The sequence below is a fragment of the Raphanus sativus genome, chromosome 6, assembly GCF_000801105.2.
Source record: "Raphanus sativus cultivar WK10039 chromosome 6, ASM80110v3, whole genome shotgun sequence".
NCBI lineage: Eukaryota > Viridiplantae > Streptophyta > Magnoliopsida > Brassicales > Brassicaceae > Raphanus > Raphanus sativus.
The window spans coordinates 31,797,480-31,819,580 of NC_079516.1; the positions used below are offsets into that span (position 1 = coordinate 31,797,480).

Consider the following 22,101-nt stretch of genomic DNA (forward strand, 5'->3'; position numbering starts at 1 on the left):
GGTGAAATCCATGGTATATCAAAAAGCGTTGCGATGATTACAAAAGATTGTAAAAGTTTTGACTGTGAGAACTGTCGGCGATTTTCCTAGTTCTAGCCGCCTAAGACCTTAAACCTAATTGAGTCGCAGCTCGATAACAAAAGACGAAAATCGTACGAAAAAGGTGTTGTTAAGATTTAGGACTGGACCTTAAGAAAGGCTGCCTCCGTACCCCTTTCGAGGATCAAGTCGGACATAGTTCAGTTAGAAAGATTAGAACAAGAGATCGAACTGCCTGGCGGAGTTCATCTAGTATGAGCGTTGGTCATAGAAACGGGCATGTCAAGAATAATGCCTAGGGTTTCTATGTGCGAAACTCTAAGTAAAAGAATTGTTAGATCCTTCGAGAGGAACAGAGGTCTGCGGACAAGATAAAAATAGAACAAGAGGCGGCGAGACGTTATAGGTCCTGCCTTGCTAGTCTAACCACCTAAGTTCTAAGTTCTCTTAGTCTAGAATCTCGGATCTGCTCTCTCTCTCTTTGGATTTTCTCTCCTCTCTCTCTGCTCCTTGCCCCAAGCTTCTTTATACACTCCTCCTAGGTCGGTATATCCTCTCTTTGGGCCAGATCTGTTGCGAATCGGGTTTTTCTCATTTTCGTCGATCTTCATGTTTATCAGGAAACTTTACATTTATCCTCGGAAACTTGACATTTATCCTATTTTCGGTAAATATAATAAACCGTCATAGCTTTGTTGGGCCTGAACCCTTAAAATCGTAAGTGAGTCCGTGGGCATGCTTCAAGCCTTTGAACGTTTATACGATTTCTCGGAAAGATTGTCTTTCTCCGCAAAACAAATCGTATAGCTTAAAGAATCGATATTCAAGTCGATCGTTCTTGTTTTACACGATACACTTTACGAGAAAAACAACCTTCTCAGTTTTAGTCGTAAAACTTTGATGATAACTTCAATCGAGACGAACCGAGAGACACTTCGATGATAACTTCAATCGAGACAAACCGAGAGACACTATGTCCGTAGCTGCGATGACATGACCATACGAAAGTATACAAAAGTCACGGGAATTGATCTAAGTTTGGACAGGCCGAACACAAAGGAATCTGCCTTGAAACTTCAAAGAGGCCGTTCTCTCAAACCATGAGGACCCAGAAATCGATCAAGATATCAAATCGAAGCCCTCGCCGAGACGCAGGCGCCCATAGCCACAACACGGGTTTGGCCGTCCGGCGCCCAGGACCGTGATCTGGCCGCCCGGCGCCCGGGACCGTGGTCTGGCCGCCCGGCGCCCAGGACGTCGGTCTGGCCGTCCGGCGCGCAGAACCGGGACGTCAGTCTGGCCGCCCGGCGCCCAGGATGTCGGTCTGGCCGCCTGGCGCCCGGGACGTCGGTCTGGCCGCCCGGCGCACAGAAACGGGATGTCGGTCTGGCCGCCCGGCGCCCAGGATGTCGGTCTGGCCGCCCAGCGCCCAGGACGTCAGTCTGGCCGCCCGGCGCCTTGAGCCGTGGCGTGCGTCTTGTTTCTTTCGTAAAATCTCAACGGAAACTCCGATTGAGGCGAAACGAAAGCCATTTTGTTCTAGACTCAAAGGGGAACAAAGTGAGCTTGTCCTTGGGCGAACTGGGAAGACTGAGTTCATCCCATGGCTAGTTGATCTGGTAAGACCGAGCTCCGACCTCCTTTTTGCCGTTTGTTTCTCGAGAGTGGTTTGTTGAATAGATCTAATTTGAGAACGACATCGTATGAACTTTTTTCAAATTATACGAGACTTTTTATTCCGAAAAATACTTTCCGGGAACTTTCGGGCATCGATCCCGTCGTGAACGATTTTGACCCCAACAATAGGCACAAAAGAAGACATAATGGGTATATATTATTGTGATATTGTGGCCTTATAGAAACTATAATAAAAAATATAGAGGTCGGCCCACTCCAGTTTTAAAATTAAGCAACGCATACAATTTGAAACACATCTTCTAAGATTTTAAGAAAAGCCCAACATAATTAGCAGATAACTATTTTGACCCTAATTTAAAAAAGCAGATAACTCTTTGCTTCAAAATAGGGTCTTGAGGTCAAAATGCATAGACTGCTTGGATCGTACTAATGTTGCTCAGTACGCCCACGGATTGGTAGCTCTTGCTCCGCAGCTGCATCTATTGGATATCACTGGTCCTCCTTTCGTCGACAAAAACAATCCCCTGGCAAAGAAATCGATGGAAGCTTACGAAAAAATGGGTGATGCAATTGCAATGCAATATGCTGGCTCAGATGCACACTACAAGGTGATTTATTCCTCCAACAGATTTGTCTTCTAGTCTTGAGATGGATCGTTTAACTATGTGTAACAACTTTAAGAAAATTTATGGTTTAACAGATGTTCACTGCTTTGAGAGGTCATTGGAACATGATGATGAAGCACTGTTATATGATTACAGTTGTTCGTCCCCATTACAACAACGCTTATATGGACAGTTCAAAGCAGAATGCCATCAATATGTAAGCTTAATTTTAGAAAGGAAAATTGCCAAAAGTACTATTTTATAGTACTGCATTTCATGTTTACACTAATCACTAATACCACCATTTTTAATGAAAGGTTTAGATTTAAAGGTTTAGGATTTAGGGTGTAGATTTGATGTTTTAGGGTTTATGGTATATAGTTTATGGTTTAGAATTGAGGATTTAGGGTTTATAGTTGAGGTTTCAGGTTTTAGAGTTTAGAGTGTTGAATTTAGGGTATATAGTTTAGGGTTTAAGGTTTAGAGTTGAGGATTTAGGGTTTAGAGTTGAGGATTTAGGGTTTAGAATTAGAGGTTTATGATTTAGAGTTTGGGGTTAAAATATTTAAAAACATATAAAAATAAGTATATAAAAGTCTTTAACCTTTTAATAAATAAAGTATTTTTGAAAATGTTTATTTAGTGGTGGTAAAGATGAATATTGGTATCTTCAAAGTGGTATTTTTGAAAATTCCCCTTTTAGAAACTTTCTTCTATTTCTTTTAACTTGCTATATATTTTCTTTAGTCTAAAGATTATTTCTCTTGATAGGTTCTTGGAGCAATATGGGCCTCAATTGGGGAGGCCAGCCCTGTGGGAATTGTGGTCTGACCGGTGCAATACTTAAATAAGTTCTTTCGTAGATATAAAAAATCCCAGGTAATTAAATTTGTTGACAAAACCAGTCACTACAAGAAAACATGCAAATTATGATGGAAGATTTCGTCGGAATAAGTCATTTCTGACGAAAAAGTCGTTGATTTCATTTCATCGGAAGAAAAAAAATTCGTTAGAATTTCATCTGATAATCTGACGAATTTCGAATGATATAATCTGTCAAAAATTTCCAACGAACATTTTCGTCAAAAATTTCCAAAATGTTCGGCGGAAATTTTTGACGGATGATATTCATCAGAAATTCGTCAGATTATCAGATGAAATTCGGATATTATTTGTCAAAAATTTTATAAATTAATTTTAAAAAATATTTAAAATTTATAAACGAAATTGATTAATTTCTTTTTTGTAAAATTTTAAAAACGTTTTTATGAATCAAAAAACTTAAAAACTTTTGAAATGTTTTTATATGTTTTTAAATACTTATTTTTATAGACTCTTATAAAAATATAAAAACTTAAGTATATAGACTCTTATATACTTATTTTTATATGTTTTTAAAATATTCTAACCCCAAACTCGTCGAAATTTTTTTTATAGTTAAAATTAAAATTTGAAAAACGTTTTTATGATATAATTATTTTAAAAAAGGTTTGATAAATGTTTAAATACATAAAAAACGTTTTATGAATTATAAAAACTTAAAACTTTTATAAAAACTTAAAAATGTTTTTATAAAATCATAAAACGTTTTAAAACAAAACTGAAAAAAGTTTTAAAATTGTATATATAGTTTTAATACTTTTAAAAGTTTTATATAACACTCCAAAATGTTATAAAATTGAAAAATGTTTCATAAAATATAAAACTTGTAAATTTCACAAACTATAAATTAATAAAAAGGCTACAAAACCACAATCAAAACCTATCTAAACCACAACCTAACAACAAAATCTAAAATCTAATTCATAAAACTCTTCATACTAACAAAACATATCATTCAAAACCTAAAAACCCAAAAAAAATATCCTAAAACTAACATAACTTAATTAAGAAAAGAAAAAAGATGACTTACATGATATATGGGGGAATTGAGGGTTTAGGGTGTGGGTCGCGGATTAGAAAGGGAGAGTTGGAGAGAACTGTTGATTATTTAGAGAGAGAGAGAGAGAGAGAGAGAGGAGAGAGAGAGAGAGAGAGAGAGAGAGAGAGAGGAGAGAGAGAGAGAAGAGAGAGAGAGAGAGAGAGAGAGAGAGAGAGAGAGAGAGAGAGAGAGAGAGAGGAAGAAGAAGAGGCTGGCATTTTCAAATTAAAATTTCTGAAGGAATTGGTTTGTCGGAATATTTTAAGTTTTTGCGGTTCACAAAAAGTTTGCCGACTCACGAAAATTTTAGCGGTTCATTTTTCCGGGGATGTAAAATTCTGACGAAATTCCTACGACTAATACATTTGTCATAATTTCGTCGGAATATTCATTAACTGAATTTTTTGTCAAAATTTCGTCCGAATTTTCTGACGAATTTCTGACGGACATAGCATATTTTCTGACCAAATCATATTTAGGGTTTCAAAACATGGGAAATTTGACCCACAATAAAGTTTTAATATATGTTTGATGATTATATTGAGTTTTTTACATGTATTAGTTCATAAGTGTTTATATGAGATGATATTTCACAAAATTGATTTGGTAAGTTAGATTACCGATATAAGTTTGTTTAAGTACATAATTCTTTATGCAAGATATTATGTTTCGTTGATATATTCATAGATGATTTTATAAATTAAAAAAATGAACGATTGCTAATTCACATCCTATTAGACACATAATATATGTTTGTGTGGCCATGTCGATATCCGATTTTACATTTATATTGACTACTTCATATTGAAATCAATTATTCATCGGAATTCCATCGGAAAATTCCGACAGCATTCCGATGAAAATACTAGTTTCGTCGGAATTCCTTCAGAAAATTACGACGAAATTCCGAGGAAGTGAAACCCTAAATCGAAACCCCAATATAAATGTGTTTTCGTCAGAATTTTGTCGGAATTTCGTTTAATATATTCTGATGAAGTTCCACGAAATTAAAACCCCAAACCGAAACCTCAATATAAAAGTGTTTTCGTCAGAATTTCATTGGAAATTTTCAAAGAAATTCTGATGATAAAATAAATTTTGATTCAATTAAAACGGTCAATTACGAATATAAGTATTCGTTGGTAATTTTTCGATATTTTCTTAGACTATTCCGATATATCACATTTTGTCGGTATTTCGTTGGAAATTTCTGACGAAATATCGTTCACTTTCTAATATTGGATTTTCTCGGTATTTTCTCGAAAATTCTTCAGAAATTTCCGACGATATTTTTGTCCGTCAAAATGTGCCATGTTTTCTTGTAGAGATTAGTCCAAGGAAATTCTTTACTAGAATGTAAAAGTTGACATTCGCTATTTGTTTTTGGAATATAGAGAAGGTTTGGTTTGGTTTGTTTTTAATTTTGTAGTCACTTATTGTGACCTAATGCTGAATAAAGTGTGTGATTAGAAGTTGGAAGTAAAAGCATCTCCATCTCCGTGGGATGAGTTTTCAACATAAAGCATCTCACAAAAACCAAAAAAAAAAATTGTCTTCTTATATTTAGTTGAATGAATATCCAGTTTAGAAAAGTTATCACTTTTTCATGCTGACCCGATTGTGTTGAACCGGATTGGGCCCAGTTATTGTAATTTATCAACGAATCAAATCAATCTCTGAATAGTATAAATCGAGAATAGGTTTGATGTATTTTTCTATATTAACTGTGTGAGACTTATTAGAGTTGATGTACTTTTTATTGCATCTAACATGGACGTTATAATTAAATATTCAAGAACTAATAGCTTTGTTCATCTAACAAAGATTCAAGAACTAATAGCTTTTGATTATATAGCACTAATAGCTTTTGTTTATATAGCAACAACAGTGTCTGAGTATCTAGTTGAAACATATTAAAGTTGCTTCCTACATCACAGCAAAGTAGTAAATAAGGAGGGATGAAACAAACCATAAAACCCAGAGGTACACAAGAACATTATAACAACAAGGTAAAAGAAAAGGAAAGAAGGAGATACATGAGCTTCTGGAAGAGAACTCACTGGTAATACATGAGCTGCTGCGCGTTCTGGAAACCACTGTCATAGATGGCCTGGTTTGAACCAGTGGCTCCCATCGCAGCTTGCTTGAGAGCGTGTTGTCCCTGCGGGTGATGCATCATCGGATTCATCCCCGCCATCTTGCTCATCGCTAGTTGCCTCTCGTAAGCCAAGAGGTCGCTGGCTGAGAAGCCTGGGATTGGTGCAGGACCTGGTGGAGGAAGCGGGTTTGACACTGTTCCGGGTGGAGTTGGCTTGCTTCCCCAAGAACACTGTCGGAACAAAAAACACGCAGAGACTGTTTTAGCATTCCCAAATCGAAGAAGACTTAATATAGTTAAGCTGGTTTCACCTTCATCTGCCTGCCACCGAGGTAGGAATGTGTGTTTCCCAGCTGGATAGCGAGGGCGGCTTCTACATGAGTAGAGTACCGTACAAATCCAAAACCTTTGTCTCTTTGAACACGAACCTCCTCAATAACTCCAGCGCCAAGAGAATAGAAGTGGCGGTGAAGATCAACCTGGGAAACCTGAAAAATCACACAAAGCTTAGTATCATAGGTTGTGCAAGCGAACAGAATCTCTATTAACCACAATGTCCTTTTCTTGACCTCTGTACCAAGATTCCCAACGTAAACAGTTGTGTACTGAGCATTGTTCTCAGGAGCATCGCCGTTACTTGTATCTTTGCCATCCTCTGCAGAAACACATAAGCCAATATTTTCAACACTAAAAAGTGAGAATTAAAATCATTAGAGGCTTTTCTTTGTTTCCTTTAATACTTAAAGCAAACAAGACTACAAGTTTCGTCTTGAAACATACCGGAGACACCACTTGTTAGTTCCACAACACTTTTGGAATCAGAGCTCATCTTGTCCTCACCAGAAGTGGCTCCTTTTGTTGCCCAGTTGCAGCGAATCTGCCTGGTACCAAGCCATTTCCCTGAAAAGCAAATTATAATAACCTATCATCAAGCATAAGCCCATAAAGGTAAATGATATTGAGTCAACACCATACCGCCTGCCTCATCTATTGCAGTCTGGGCATCCTGCACAAGGGAATCAGATTGGCAACAATTAATAAATGGCTAATAGTAAAACCAGTTCACAGATCAGGACTGAAAGAAGAAGACTCCAGTACCTGCTGGTTTCGGAACGAAACAAATCCAAATCCCCTTGAACGCCCAGTTTTCTGATCCCACATAACCCTTGCATCCCTACATACAACAGCCAAAAAAGAAAAAAAAAAAAAGTCAGAATGCAAAATCTTAAACCTTCACCTTCTAATACAAAACATGTTCAGACGGCATAAGCAAATAAGCAACTGAAAAAAAAACTTACGAGCAGCTTGGGTAGACAGAAAAGCAACTAAACAGCATTGCATCTGTAACCTCCGGACTCAAATCCCCAACAAATATATTAAAATGAGCTGCAAGCGAAAGATTGTAGCCGCGTGTCATGTTACATAAACTAAAGTTTTTAATTTTAGAAAGAAAGTCTAAGCAACCTGATGTATCCTCCCTCTGGCCACTAGCATAGGCCCAGTTAACTTTGATAGGTTGTCCAAACCTGCAAAATTACATCAACCAATGTGATCTTAATCCAAAACCCTAGCAAAACAGAGTAAGTTCCTCATGCTACACTTACAAATGCCTTCCATTGAGAGAAAGGATAGCCAGACCAGCAGATCGTCGATCAAAGTAGTGTACAAACCCAAAGGAAGACTATTCATGTTCAAATCAAAACCAAAACATCAGACCATATGCCAATCAAGGCCAAGAAGGTTCATTAAACATAGCATCCTAAAACCAGAGCAACATAGTCACAAACCTGTTCCTTCCTAATAAGCTTACAGCTTTCCACAGGGCCAGTGCTAGCAAAAACCTCTTGAAGCAGAGGTTCCGTCACCTGAATATGGACGTTTCCAACGTACCTGCAATTTCAAAAAAGGTAAGACAAACTAAGAAACATAAACAAGGAAGGAACAAAAAGAAAACAGGACATAACCAACACTTTTAAGTAAACGTATTCATTCAATGAGTGAAATTACCAAAGAATCAATTTTTCCAGATCATATACAAGCAAAAAAAAAAAAAAAAAATCAAAGAAAAGCTAACACTTTCGACAAACGCATTCATTTCATTCAATGCACAGTTATCAATACATCTTTGAAGTATGGTTTCCCCTGACTAATTGAAACACAACAACAAACTGGAAACTTGAGCTCACTACTAGAGACAACATTTTAGGCCAAAAACATATGCAGAAGTGAAAAAAAGAAGAAAAAAAAAAGGAAAAATCCTAAAACTCACACACTGCGGCAAGTAGTTGGATCAAAACCAGGAGGAAGATTTCCACTTGGGATTGGTTCTATCTGCAAAAAGAAGAAAATGAAAAAAACGAAAGAAAATGAAGAAAAAAAAAAGAAGAAAGAAACGGGAAAAAAAACTTGCTTCCTAAATCAACCTTGTGTCTATAGAATGTCTTAGCTTCTGAGCTGCTATTTCTGTATGAAGTTGTTGAACCAAAGATCAAGGAACTAAGACAATAAACCTAATTAACGAGAAGCAAGTCTAGCTGCTATGATAATTCCCATAAAAACCATATCTTCTATCTCGTTTAACCAATCAGATTAACAAAAGAGAGAATCACACAAATGAAACCAGAGTCTTATAAAACAAAAGGGTATATATATGTGTGTATGGTAATAGAGAGAAAGCAGAGACCTGAGGAGCGGTAAGGAGTCCAGGATGGTAGAGGGACTGTTGCTGCAACATCGCTTGCTGCAACATCGCTTGTTGCTGCTGCTGCTTCAATCTCTGCATTCTCTCGGGTTGTCTTTGATTTACCTTTTTTTCCCTAGGGCTCGAAAGTGTTTTTCTTGATTTCCGAGAAAAAAAAAACGAAGAACAGGGGAAAAAAAAAACAGAAGTCTCTTGACAGAAAGCGAAAGGAAGCAAGCAATCGAGTGGCTCTACGAATTTAATGAAATTGATTTTAGTATTTTTACATCGATAAGCTAAACTCCAAGCTGTAAGAAAATGTTAAAACTAGTAGCCAATAATATGTCAGCACGTTAGTAATGGCTCAGACCAATCACTGTCTCCAAGCAGACACGCCTTCGATTAAATGAAACCTGACAACTAAATCACAAAATACCCCCCTAAGTTTACTGGAAATTAAAGATACAGCCTATAAATTTATATTTATTACAAATTACACTCTCAAGTAAATCATCATATATACAATATACTAAAAGGCAAATATAAGCCATAGATAGAGTGTCCACGTCACCAATTTAAATCAACCAATAAGCAGCTTTAAATCAATCCTCCACGTCAGCTCCTGAATTGAACTGAATTGAAAAATCTAGACTTCTGCGTGTGGGATCTTAAAACACATGAAAAAATCTAATCGACAAATTCCCACGACTCATTTTTCATCTTCTTCCAACCTCCGTTACACACATTCCTCTACAATCAAGAGCCTGTTTAATCTGCTCTTAATGATTTCCTTTCGCCTCCCTCTATTTCTCCTTCTCTATATACTGTTTTTCTTTTACCGCTACAGACCAAAATCCACAAACCTAATTAATCTGAAGCCATGGCAAGAAGAATCTGAGAGGAGTGGTTGAGGTCGGTTGTTGAGATCCTGAAGAATCTGAGAGGAGTTGTTGACTACGACAACAACTAATCCTGAGGCGGAGGATTAGGATTGACCGGATATGGAAAGAAGGTGAGGAAAAGATCCAATTTTTATTCTTCTTTTTACTCAACGCCAATTTGTTTAGTATTAAAGGAAGACGTCTAATATACTTTAAATTTTGCAAGATATTGTTGGTGAACTCAGTGTAATCAGGAGCACAATCAATGACATACTCGACTGTCCCCAGCGCGTAATGGTGACTCTCCGCTACTCCGCTACGAAGGGTAATCTGTATATTAGTTCATCCAGTTATTGTCCTCTGATAAACCTATTGATGTCATCGTATATTCTTTTAACCAGAATAAAATTATATCGTCGCAGGGGTGTCAATGTTTGTGTCATTTTGTTTGACAATCGAGCTGTCACCTTCCAAGCTAAGTTTGACAAGAACGTCTCTGAGCCAACGGTTATTCTCTTTACAAGGACCCCGCCAAAGTTGTTGGAGGTAAGTTAATTGTTTTCCCTTAAAAATCATGTATAAAGACAGGAGTAAGCTTCTACTTTTGATGAAATCTATGTGTTGTTGTTCTTATTCAATATTGCTTAAGGAAGTTCTGAATGTTGGAAATGATCTTGACAGCCAGTTTCATATATGGAACTTGAAAGGGTCATTCACGAAATAGCTGCTACCTTGGATCAGGTTAAGTTTTTGCTTTTAATCTCTTTCTTTGAAACTCTCTTTTCCTGGTGAAAATTGTATATGAATGTGGTTTTTGGAAAACCAACGCATTTAATCTCTTAAAGCTTGATCCACACGATCAACTATCTTAGGTTTCAGCACTATCTTCCCAAACTGATGACCTTGAGAAGCTTTAGCTTTAGCATAAAAAGGATTTCTCTGCCATATTCCTTTGACGGCATCTCATGCTGCTATTGAGGTAATTCTGTTTATTTTTAGCTTCTTTCGTTGTTATCATTTCTATAAACCTGGCTACCAGAAAGATTCCCAAACTACCAATATGTTTCACATAAAGCTTCTCTATCAACTCATTCTATGAATGTATATTGCAGGGAACGGCCGGATAATATCTCAGTAATTTTCAAATAACGGTCTCTTAAGCTAACAAGAAAGACACCGAAGGCGAGCATCTACAGGTCAGTAATCATATGTGCAACCTCTACAATGTTTAAATGCTTTGATTGTCCAAAAACCAAACCTGAATAGTGAATATTCACAACGTCTAAGCACACTTCTATGCAGGAATTTATGGTGTGTCTTACTGTGTATGACTGGCTCACAATTCATTGTTTACATGTATTATTAACGTTTAAGTGTAGATACATCACAATTGAAATAGTTTGTATCTTGCAGTAACGTAACCAAGGAGAAGATGAGAGCTTCAATGAAAAAATTTGGGCTGTAAGGTCAAGATCCAAGCAATTAAGGGAAAAGCTCACTTCGTTGTGGTCAGAGAACATTACCGAAGCTGCAAGGGAAGGAGGAAGTGACGAAGTAGAACTTAATTGGGACAGCAAACCAAGAGACTTCAATCTGACAAGCTTAAATTGGCTGTAGAGAAAGCAATAGAAAGGAACAAAACAAGATGAGAGCAAAAGAAGCTGCACACTGCACCGCCAAGACAGAAAATGAGGAGAGTTGTGGAAAGAGACATCAAGAGAGAGAGAGAGAGACCAAATAAAAGGAAGGACTAAAAAACCAAACAGAACAAGAAGAATGCAACAACTTCACGTTCTAAACTGAAGAAGAGACTCACAAAGGTATAAGAAACTATTCCTTGGACGCCTCAAACAAAGCAAGAAACTAACTTGATGATTATTTGGTTTTGTATATTTGTCTTCTCAGATTCACAAGAAGAAAACAAGTCTTGGTATAATCGCTATTGGAAAGGATATGGTGGTCAATTACAGCTTGGAGAAACTGTACTTGGAACTGATAAGGAAAGAGAGGAGAAGAGGAGATATTTCACTATCTGAGCAGGTCCAAGCTGGCAAGAACCAACGAGGAAATGGGTTTCCATCAAAAATTTGTTTTTGTTGTTGCCCTGAAACTAATGGATCCTGTTTAACTCTTTAACTCATAGTTATAAAGCTGTCCCTTTACTAATAAAAGATGAAAATATACGATAAAGAAACCGATTTTAACAGAACAGTGCTCCTTTAACCCGATGTCATGAATCTAATTCTCAGTATCTCAGTCAAACCAGAGTGACAACTGACGAACAGCTCCTACACATGAATTCCCAAGAAGGTTATTACTTATCAATGTTATTTGTTCTCTGGTTTACTAAAAGAAGATGAGAAAGACCTCTCACAATATCCTTAAACTTTACATCAACAGATTCTGTCCCAGTTTCAAGCTTTTTCAACAGTTTCTTGATCGCAATGATTCTAGCGTACAACGTGTCTCCTCAAGATTCTCTAATAGAACGATGTTTAGCTAACAATTCTCATTACGTACATAGGATATAAGAGTATTTTCATAAAAGCAACATCAACAGAGATGCATAGCAGCTAAAGATTTGTATGACGATGCTATATCTTTATGGTATAACAATATTATGGAGGGAAGAGCATGAAGTCGGTCAAGCAATATTAGATTCACTACATTTAAGTTATTTTGGTTAAATTAAGGTTCGCTGAATTAAATTATTTGAAGTAAATTATTTGATATGATTTGGTATGAACCTCAAGTAACATTCTGCTATAAATGTAATGTTTTATTAATTTATAAAACTAATCTATAATAATATTTTCAAACAGCATGAGCAAAATTCTCAAAAACTAATTTGTTATAAAACAAAATTCAACAAAACCTAAAATATTTTACAAAGTATAAATACTAAAACACTAAAAGTTAAGTTGTATTTCATTATAAGTTGAAAATGTAATATAAACTGAAACAAATATATATATATATATATATATATATATATATATATATTATAAAACATCATTTTGAAATAAAAGATATTATTTATTATCTATGACATTATTGAATATTTATATAGTACTTTAAAATATAACTTTTATAATTTCATTACATTACATTATATTTTCAATTTATTTATCTTGGAAGTGGATTAATTTATAATCTCGAGAAAATTAATTAGTGTACTAATATTATAATTTGAAACTTTTGGAAAAGATTTAATGGTTTTTTCAACTTAAACCAACAAAATTTAATAAAAATTACAATATGATCTTTAAAAATTATATTTTTTCATTCTATTTAAAGTAATTTTAAATGTTTTTTTAATTTTTTACTGTTAATGAGTTGTAAACATGTTTTATAATAGCAAAATATATTGGCATAGACTAAACATTTACTAGAAAAAAGAAAAATATTGAAAATTATAAATCCATATATATATATTTAAAATATAAATTCAAATACAACAATCCACATAATTAGGCATGTGCATGTAAACCAAAAACCAAACCGAATTTCACAACTAACCAATATGTTCATATATTCTAGAACCAACTGAAATTGTACCGAAAAACGAATAAGTACACGAATGTCTGAAAAATAGTATATATCTAAAATATTTATTTAATATAGTTTTGAAATATATAATATTCTAAAATATTACTTAACAAGTTACCTGAAGAACATATACCATATATAGATCCATATATGAAGAAAAAATACATATTTGTTTTCGTTTCCATCTAAAATCTTCCTTTACTTGTATTTGCATCCTGAGATTGAGTCTCTGAATTTACAGATCATTATTACATTCTTATGCATCTGGTTAGAATTAAGAATCGGCTTTTTTCTATTGAAATAGCTTCGGGTCTCATCCTTTTACTAGATCTGTAATTTACAGTCGGAAGTATTTGCCGTGGCATTTCACTACTTGCAGCTGGAGCAGTGATCCTCACACTAAATGTGCTGCTCCTGGTAAGCACACATTTAGTTCATGTATTACTACCAGCCATATACTATTTCCGTTCTTTTACAAGCTTTGTTTTTTTTTTAAACAATTTTCAGGGAGGACATATAATATTTTCCAAAGCCTAAGCCTATTGGGTTACTGTCTGTTTCCACTGTATGTTGGAGCAGTGATCTGCATGTTGAAGGACAATGTGATGTTGTGGTAGATTTGGAGTTGCAGTACAAAAACGTCTCCGTAAGGCAGGTTTGCCACAATCCTCCACTGCTTTGTTACGAAACAACTGAAAGGCAGGTTTGTTTTAAAAAAAAATTAACCGGCCTTGGGACATTTGATTTGATTTTTCATTTGGTCATGTGCTTTTCACTGGTGGCATCCAGGTCTGGGGCCAATCAAGAGGGAAACCTCACAACCCTACACAATCATTCAAAACATTGCTTGATCAATGTAAATTTCTTCTATATACCTTACTAAGTCCATATGTATTATTTCCACGATGAGAAGCTTACAAACTGTGAGAAAGCAATCATGAAAGTGCAAACGAAGCAATAATGCAATAATTCTATGGTCACGACGAAACTGTTTACGATGACAGCAGGTATGACAGATTCAGAATCGTGGCATGACTGGCTGTAGAACCCAAGCCGTAGTTTTCGCCAAAGCAGAGGCAACAAGGAAGCACAAGAATAAAAACAAAGTTGTGCTATTGCTTTTCCTCATTCCCTTGCTCTCCTTTGAAAACATAGCAAATACTTTTGGAATTTTTTTTTTGTTAGTGTCCGTAAAATGCATGTTTCAATTCAAAAACGTGCATAGTGTAAACGTAGATATGCAATTGTTTCAGTTTACCGACTTAGCAAGGTTGTATTTTCTCATTTTGTTTGATTATAACACTGTGTTTACTTTTGTCTTATATACCAACAAAATAGTTTTGTTAAGTTACACAGAGAATTTGATTGAAATTTTATACTATTCGAGCCAACATCATTAAATAATTTAATTGAGTTTTCACATTTTAACATTGAGACCAAAAAAAAGTTTTAACATTCTCAATAACATTTTGCACCGAATTTATATATTTAAAAATAAAGTCTTTTTAAGCTATAAAATCACTAGACTATTTGAGAAGTGATTTTTTAAATTTTGCTTACATGTCATCTCTACAAAGACTCTCACCCAAAAAAATATGACATGGCACACTTTAATAGATGACATGGCTTGTGAATACCTAAAACCCTAAAAAATTTTTCTAGAAAATATATATATATATATATATATATATATATATATATGTATATCCGAGTCTTTTAATAAAACGTATTACATCTTTTTAGCAAAGCTTAACGCCATGTCTCACACACGTAAGAAAAATCTTCTTCTCTTTTCACCAACACTGATTCAGTTGAGGAAAAACTCAAACCCCCGCAGGTTTCCGGACGATGATGATCAAGAATATATCCAAGCTATTAAAGAAGCAAGTCTTTGGTGTTCAGCAAAGTGTCTTCGTCAACTGTTTTTGTACAATGTTGCTTTCGAATAATACCATAACTCCAGAAAACATATGGAATACTACATGGAAAAATACTATCAACAGATATATTATGCAACGAAAGGAAAAAAGTGGATAATCCAAGTAAGATCTTTTTTTCCAAAATTTAGGCTTTAACTATATTATGCTATCACCCACTTTTTGCAACAGATATATTATGCTATCTCAATGATTATAATTAAAATTTGATTCTTTTTTTTCAGATTTGAATTTCTCAGAAGATCAAATTAAGAGTTTAGCTTTGGTGATGGAAATATAAATCAACCAAATGAGGGAGAGGTTGAAATCGATATTCCTGAAGATTTGCTGATAACTGAGTGCCAAAATCCTATAGAAGCCATAGTGAACGAAGTTTACGGAACATCATTTGCAGAAAAACGTGATCCCAAGTTTTTTAAAGAAAGAGCTATATTGAGTCCACGGAATCAAGATGTTGATAGTACTAACGAGTATATGCTATCACAATTATCAGGTAGCATTTTGGTTTTTAAAATTTTAAATTTCGTTACTAAAATTAAAGCATGTAATCTTATTTACCCTAATTTATATTGTTAACAGGCGAAGAAAAAATCTATCTCAGTTCTGATGGTATAGATAAAATCTGACAAAGGCCCAAAGGATAGCATGTGTTACTCTCAAGAGTTTCTAAATAGCATCAAGATCTCTGGATTGCCAAACCACTGTTTGAAGTTAAAGATTGGTGCAATAATTATGCTACTTAGGAACATTGATCCTCAAGGTGGTTTATGTAATGGTACAAGGCTGCAAATTACTCAGTTGGCTGATCATGTTATTGAGGCTAGAACTATAACGGGCAATAGGCCGGACAGAGGAGGTGGTGAAGAGATTTTTAATACCAAGGATGTTTGTATCTCCGCCAGAAACAAATTCCCTTTCAGGATGCGTCGTAGACAATTCCCCGTTGCGGTTGCTTTCGCAATGACCATAAATAAGAGTCAAGGTCAAACACTATAAAAAGTTGGGTTGTATCTTCCAAGACCAGTTTTTACTCATGGACAGTTGTATGTTACTGTTTCAAGAGTAAAATCAAGATCAGGATTGAAAATTCTTATCAACGGACAAACACGGTAAGCCTCAAAAAAAGACAATGAATGTCGTGTATAAAGAGATCTTTCAAATATTGACTAAGTTTTAGATTCTGTTTTCAAGGCGTATGGTCACTTTTTTATTAAATACATTGGGAGTTTTATATATTTTAGAAACTGAACGTGGTATTAATGATCATTATAGTATTTGAGGCTACTTTGTATTCTGGAAACTGTGATGATCACGATCAAAAAAAAAAAGGAAACTGTGATGATATAAGAATGAACTTGATTTAATAGAGCATGGGTAATAAAAAAAAGATCGATTAACGTTTCAAAATGCATCCTCCTGAAGCTTTAACGCTTCGGGCATTTTAACCACCGCTGAATCTCATTCTCAAGCATCTTCTTCTCTCCAGATTTAACGTGCACTTTATACATATAACTCTACTTTCATAACAAAACTAATATATGTTATAAATAAATAGTTATTTTACATAAATATATAAATCTTAATGAATTTAACTATATCCGCGCATCAGCGCGGGCGGATCACCTAGTACTATAATAAGTTAGTAACACTTCTTTCAAGATTATCATACTAAGAGATACGTTTAGAAGAGGAAGTAAAATGAGGATTGCATATGTTTTAAACACAATAAGTTCCACCACAGTTCACAACTTTTAGGTCTTCAAGAACGATGGCAAATATACGAATGCAAAATACGTTACGTTCTTAAAATTCTTTTGTTTGATGGTCATATAGCCAAACAATAAATTGTTTTACTAAATTCAATATTTCACTACCAAACATATTCAAAATGGTTTCAGTCTTAAAACCGACATTCAAAAATTGATTTCAAATTGATGACGTAAACTTGTAATGATATTTATAAATGTGTTATTTGAAAAAAGAAATTGCATATACATTTAATTATAACAATTTTAATTTTTAATTCAAACATGTATACAAACAAAATAATTTCAAAATAACTATCTTAAAGGCTACCATTATAATTCAAAATGAGTTTAAGAATCAAAATGATTTTACAATATCTAATATTTGTGCAACATACAATTGTAAAATTTAGAGGCACTTATCCGCGCGTAGCGCGGAAAACAATCTAGTACAAGTAAAATAGAAATAAAAATGGATGTACTACCAGCATTACAACCACACATGGCATATTATAAAAAAGCATTACAACCACACATACAATTTTATTCCAAAAAAAACACACACACAACGGAAATACAAATGGCATATATGATATATGTTGAGGGCGACACGGTAAGTGTCGAGAAATTTATTTGATTATTATTATGTGATGCATGACTCCATAGATAGGAACAATCACAATGATGTTCTTAAATGGTATGTCTTCAAATGAACAAGGAGACTATGTGCTCTTTTAGGAACTCAGGGTGGGTGTAACAATCTTTGTACCTGTAGAATACATCGATGACACGAGCTAAATTTTAAAATTCGCATCAAAAGAGGGAAAGGACGTGAATGAGGCCTCATTAGCTCTTGGTTCATGTCTTTCCATGCATCAGAAAGCATGATATTTATTTCTTCCGCTGCTTGCTCCTTAGAAAACACAAACTGCTTCATATAGCAGTCAATACCCGTTGCTACATGCTCCCTTTTTCGTTCAAACTACAAACCATAATATTTGTCAAATGTATTCAATTTGAAACATATATATACAGCTAGGAACAGTGGCGGAGCCAGCATCACATTTTAGAGGGGTCATTTACTAAATTAATTATGTAAACTTGTTAAGAAAATATTAAAGTGGGTCAAAAGAAAGAATTGTTCTTGAATTATGGGGGTCAAACTAGAGGTTTTTAACCAAATATTCTAACAACTACCTAATATATATGAGTGAAATTTATTTTTTATAAAAATCACAGGGGTCAACTGACCCCCCTCCCACCCACATAGCTCCGCCACTGGCTAGGAATATACAAACTCTAACAATAAAACATTAATTACTCACCTCGTAGCTAGAAATATCATCTGTGTATCGACAGATAACCTCACAAGCTACCCTAATTTTAGGGTTTGAGCTTAACCATTCAAAAGCATCAAGATTTGCGACATCTCCCATTCCCGCAAATGTCATGGCAATCAAGGGATAGTAACCGGAAGACAATATCGCATTCTCTTTATACTCGTCAAATGTAGCAGTGTAATCTTCTTTCAACCACTTTGCCTCTCGCATATATCCATTCGCCGTTGTCTTCAACTGATTGTAAATAATCCATTAGGTCTGAATATTTGTATTTATATATATGAAACAAAATGATATTGAAGGTTGATTATTGTGGTCTTAACTGATTTCTTAAGATGAAAGTCACAACCTGACCTTCCTTCTTTCTCAAGTTCCTCTTCAAGTTTGTCATAGAAATCTACCGTGACACGGTACACTACCTTCATGCTCTCAGGTATCATGTTAGGCGGATTGGGAAGCCACCTATTAAAGCCAACCATATCGTATAAATCATAGCGATAAGGAAAATTAAAATTCTATAGTGCATAGTTTGTATTTTTAAATTTTTGCAATTCGAGTACTTTTCCATTGCATCTGTGAAAATCTCAAGCTCCTCCACTGTGCCATACGCATCATACGTATCATCAAGCAGAGTGAATATGATTATTGCAATAGCTAATTTAACTCGTGCTTGAGAATATTGAGGCTCGAAATATGTGCCAAGTGACCACAAGTACGCCTCTGCTATACGATGCCTCGTGTATGTTACTTTAGATTTGATTTCCATTTCATCGTACCACCTGAAATGTAATGGTAAAATGGTCAACTTCATGTCACACATTCATTTACATGCGTTTAGAGCTCATCTCATATAGTACCTTGTTACGCAAGCAAGCTCTGTGCGGTGCAACCTTTGGAGCATATTAAAATCTACCTTTGCAAACTCAAGTAAAACTGCGTCACGCTTCTCTTCTGCCTCATAGTATGATATATATCTCCTCGTTTCTATCCTTGAGATGCCTTTGTGGTAAGGATGCTTTAGAGCATTCTTGATGCGTACTGCAAGATGCTGGGGGATAGATTGAAAAGAAATTTCTTTCAAATGACAGCTTGAAAAGGCGAGAGCTTCGTCCATAATATCTTCTCCGTGAATGTTCCATTGTGAAGCTTCGTACAAGCTTAATATACCGCTTGCATCTGCCACTAAGTGTTCTTTAAACTTTCCATCCTCGCCCTTGAACTTCTCAAACACATCTTGATATGTATAAATTTAACTTGGGTTAAATGAAAATCATCCAAAGTTTGCAGTGTTCTTCATTAAAATATTTTTTTTTGAAAATACACTCTCCATTTCATAATGATTCATATTTTAGAAAGGAAAATTTTTTTCACAAGGATACATTTTTCTACTTTCAATGTATTTTTATTAACTAATAATGGTTAATTGTAAACTTTAAGAAAAAAAATTGCATTTATTGAATGCTTATTGGTTTAGAATTATAAGAAATAGAGAATCACAAAAGGTTATGTATTTATCATTAAAATTTTATATATTTTATTAGTATGTATGAAAAAATTGAATAAATATCATTTTGAATAAAGAAAATATAACTAATTACCAGCGGAAAGTTTGAACCCGAATTGCCTGAAAACTTGGAAAAGCACCCCAACTAGGGGTGGGCGTTCGGGTACCCGTTCGGGTTCGGATCGGGTATTTCGGATTTTCGGGTATTTCGGTATAGGAGTGTAATACCCGTTCGGGTATTTCTTTAATTCGGGTCGGGTTCGGGTATTTCGGGTCGGGTTTTCGGATATTTAGATTTTGGAAAAAAATATTAAACTTTTCATTTCTCAATTTTTTTATATTTAAAAAATATAAATTTCACTTAACTGATTTTTTATTTTCTAATAATTGAATGATTAATAAATTTGAGGATAACATTTTACAAATAAAAAATAATAAATTGATTATTATTTTAAAATTTTGGATGTAACTTTTGGTAATGCATGAAATAAAAATCTTGACATACATTTTAACTGAGTAAAATTTTACCTTTTTCTAATTATATGTAAATTATCAAATTTTGAACTACGTGCATAATAAAAATAAACATTTTGAATAAAATTAAAAAAGTAAACTAAGAATATAGACATAAGTTTACATATGTTCGGTTATCTTCGGATATCCATTCGGGTTCGGGTATTACCCATTCGGGTTCGGATATCCAATCTCTCATAATTCAATATCCGTTCGGGTATTTTGCTACTTCGGTTCGGTTTCGGTTCGGGTTTTTTCGGTCGGGTTCGGGTACGGGTTCGGGAATCGGGTAAAATGCCCACCCCTAACCCCAACAGTGTATAAATCGCATTCATCATGTCGTATCAACGGATTAAAATCAGGACTATCAAATAAATTTCCTAATTGCTCTACGATGTCTATCTCAAAGTGATATGAGACACCAAGGCGACATAGAGCGTCGATGAACTTGAGGCTCTCCATCGGTTTCACTTTAGAAACCATAACGATTCCTTCACAGCCTCCTTTAGAGTACTATGCTTTTCTTTTAATGTAGCAGTACATTCCTATATGGAAATGGATAAATATGAATTCATGAGTGAATCAACTGACAATCGGCTGACGATGCCAATGCATGTTATTAATGTAATGCTTGAATTGAATAATATGAAAAATATACGTACAAGCTCAGACTTTGAGAAATGAGTTAAGAGATCTCCCCAGATGTTTGCTGAATAATCAGCTAGAGGACGGTGGACTTCACTCTCCATGCTCATGTTTATGTTAGCAATTACTTGTGGTTTCAGAATGCTTTACCAGAACGAGTAAGCACTATATATTACTAGGAACTCGATACTATTAGGGACACAATATCACAACACAAGTTGAAATACATCTTAATTAATATTTAAGAAAAAATTAGTCAAACCACTCTATCACCAATTACTTTTCTTTTGAAAACTCTAATTTAATAAAATATCAAAATCTGATACATATTATCCGATTCGATTTATAACTGATCTAATTTAAGGTTGGCCCATCTATCATTTCCTAAATATGTAAGATTAGTGGTCACATTTAACATTGTCAACCGAATTTATATAGCTAAAACATCAAAATCTAACCTTGAAATACATTTCCAAAGTTCAAATTTGATAGTTTAATTACTATTTTTATTATTTTCTGTAACTTCTGATGAGAAAAAAAAAATCATGATCATCGGCTCCTCTCCATCGACAACTACACATCTAACCCATTTATCAGGTACATTGTTCAACCAAATCTTCTTCAAGGTTATTTTATCTTTTTACAAGTATTCCTAATATTTTGTAACGGGTTCTCAGTAGGTTTTATTATTTTCGAATGTTTTTTTCTTCTTCAATAAAATGGTGTACAAAGGTTGAAACTGATATATAATGATACATGCCTAAAAAAAAGAATTTATACACATATACTTTCAAAAACTTGCCAAGCCAATGGTGCTTTAGATCAGACGAGTGTTTCAAAATTTAGGCATGTGTCATTATCTTTCATGTACTAAACTTTGATATTTTTTGGCTGTTATGATGTCATTCTAGATTAAAGATTATTACGTAACAAAAAAAAAAGATTATTACGTAACACTCTGATTTCGAAGATATGGTGGTATATATAAAAGTATTTAAAAAATAAT

General features: G+C 34.6%; 1 protein-coding gene and 2 pseudogenes across 1 annotated transcript; 1 reads left to right on the top strand and 2 right to left on the bottom strand.

The window, feature by feature from the left end:
• Positions 1 to 6,026: 6,026 nt before the first annotated feature.
• On the bottom strand, positions 6,027 to 9,235 carry LOC108831082 (oligouridylate-binding protein 1B). The gene is made up of 12 exons (XM_018604648.2): positions 8,985 to 9,235; positions 8,571 to 8,632; positions 8,089 to 8,191; positions 7,906 to 7,982; positions 7,766 to 7,827; positions 7,600 to 7,687; positions 7,400 to 7,475; positions 7,277 to 7,307; positions 7,082 to 7,201; positions 6,871 to 6,956; positions 6,613 to 6,789; positions 6,027 to 6,532 (listed from the first exon to the last, which is right to left on the bottom strand). Exons 1-12 carry the CDS (start codon positions 9,081 to 9,083, stop codon positions 6,260 to 6,262), a joined length of 1,254 nt encoding a protein of 417 aa, XP_018460150.1. The 5' UTR covers positions 9,084 to 9,235; the 3' UTR covers positions 6,027 to 6,259.
• A 921-nt stretch (positions 9,236 to 10,156) lies between these two features.
• Positions 10,157 to 12,071, top strand: LOC108831083 (uncharacterized; annotated as a pseudogene).
• A 5,727-nt stretch (positions 12,072 to 17,798) lies between these two features.
• On the bottom strand, positions 17,799 to 21,205 carry LOC108831085 (alpha-humulene/(-)-(E)-beta-caryophyllene synthase-like; annotated as a pseudogene).
• Between the last annotated feature and the right edge of the window lie 896 nt (positions 21,206 to 22,101).

Excerpts from the sequence above, each read along its gene's own strand:
- LOC108831082 (XM_018604648.2), bottom strand. The coding sequence starts at position 9,083 with ATGCAGAGATTGAAGCAGCAGCAGCAACAAGCGATGTTGCAGCAAGCG. Across the intron at positions 7,828-7,905 it reads TCTCTCAATGGAAGGCATTT|GTTTGGACAACCTATCAAAG; the intron begins GTAAGTGTAGCA and ends GTAATTTTGCAG. Across the intron at positions 7,688-7,765 it reads CCAGAGGGAGGATACATCAG|CTCATTTTAATATATTTGTT; the intron begins GTTGCTTAGACT and ends TTTCGCTTGCAG.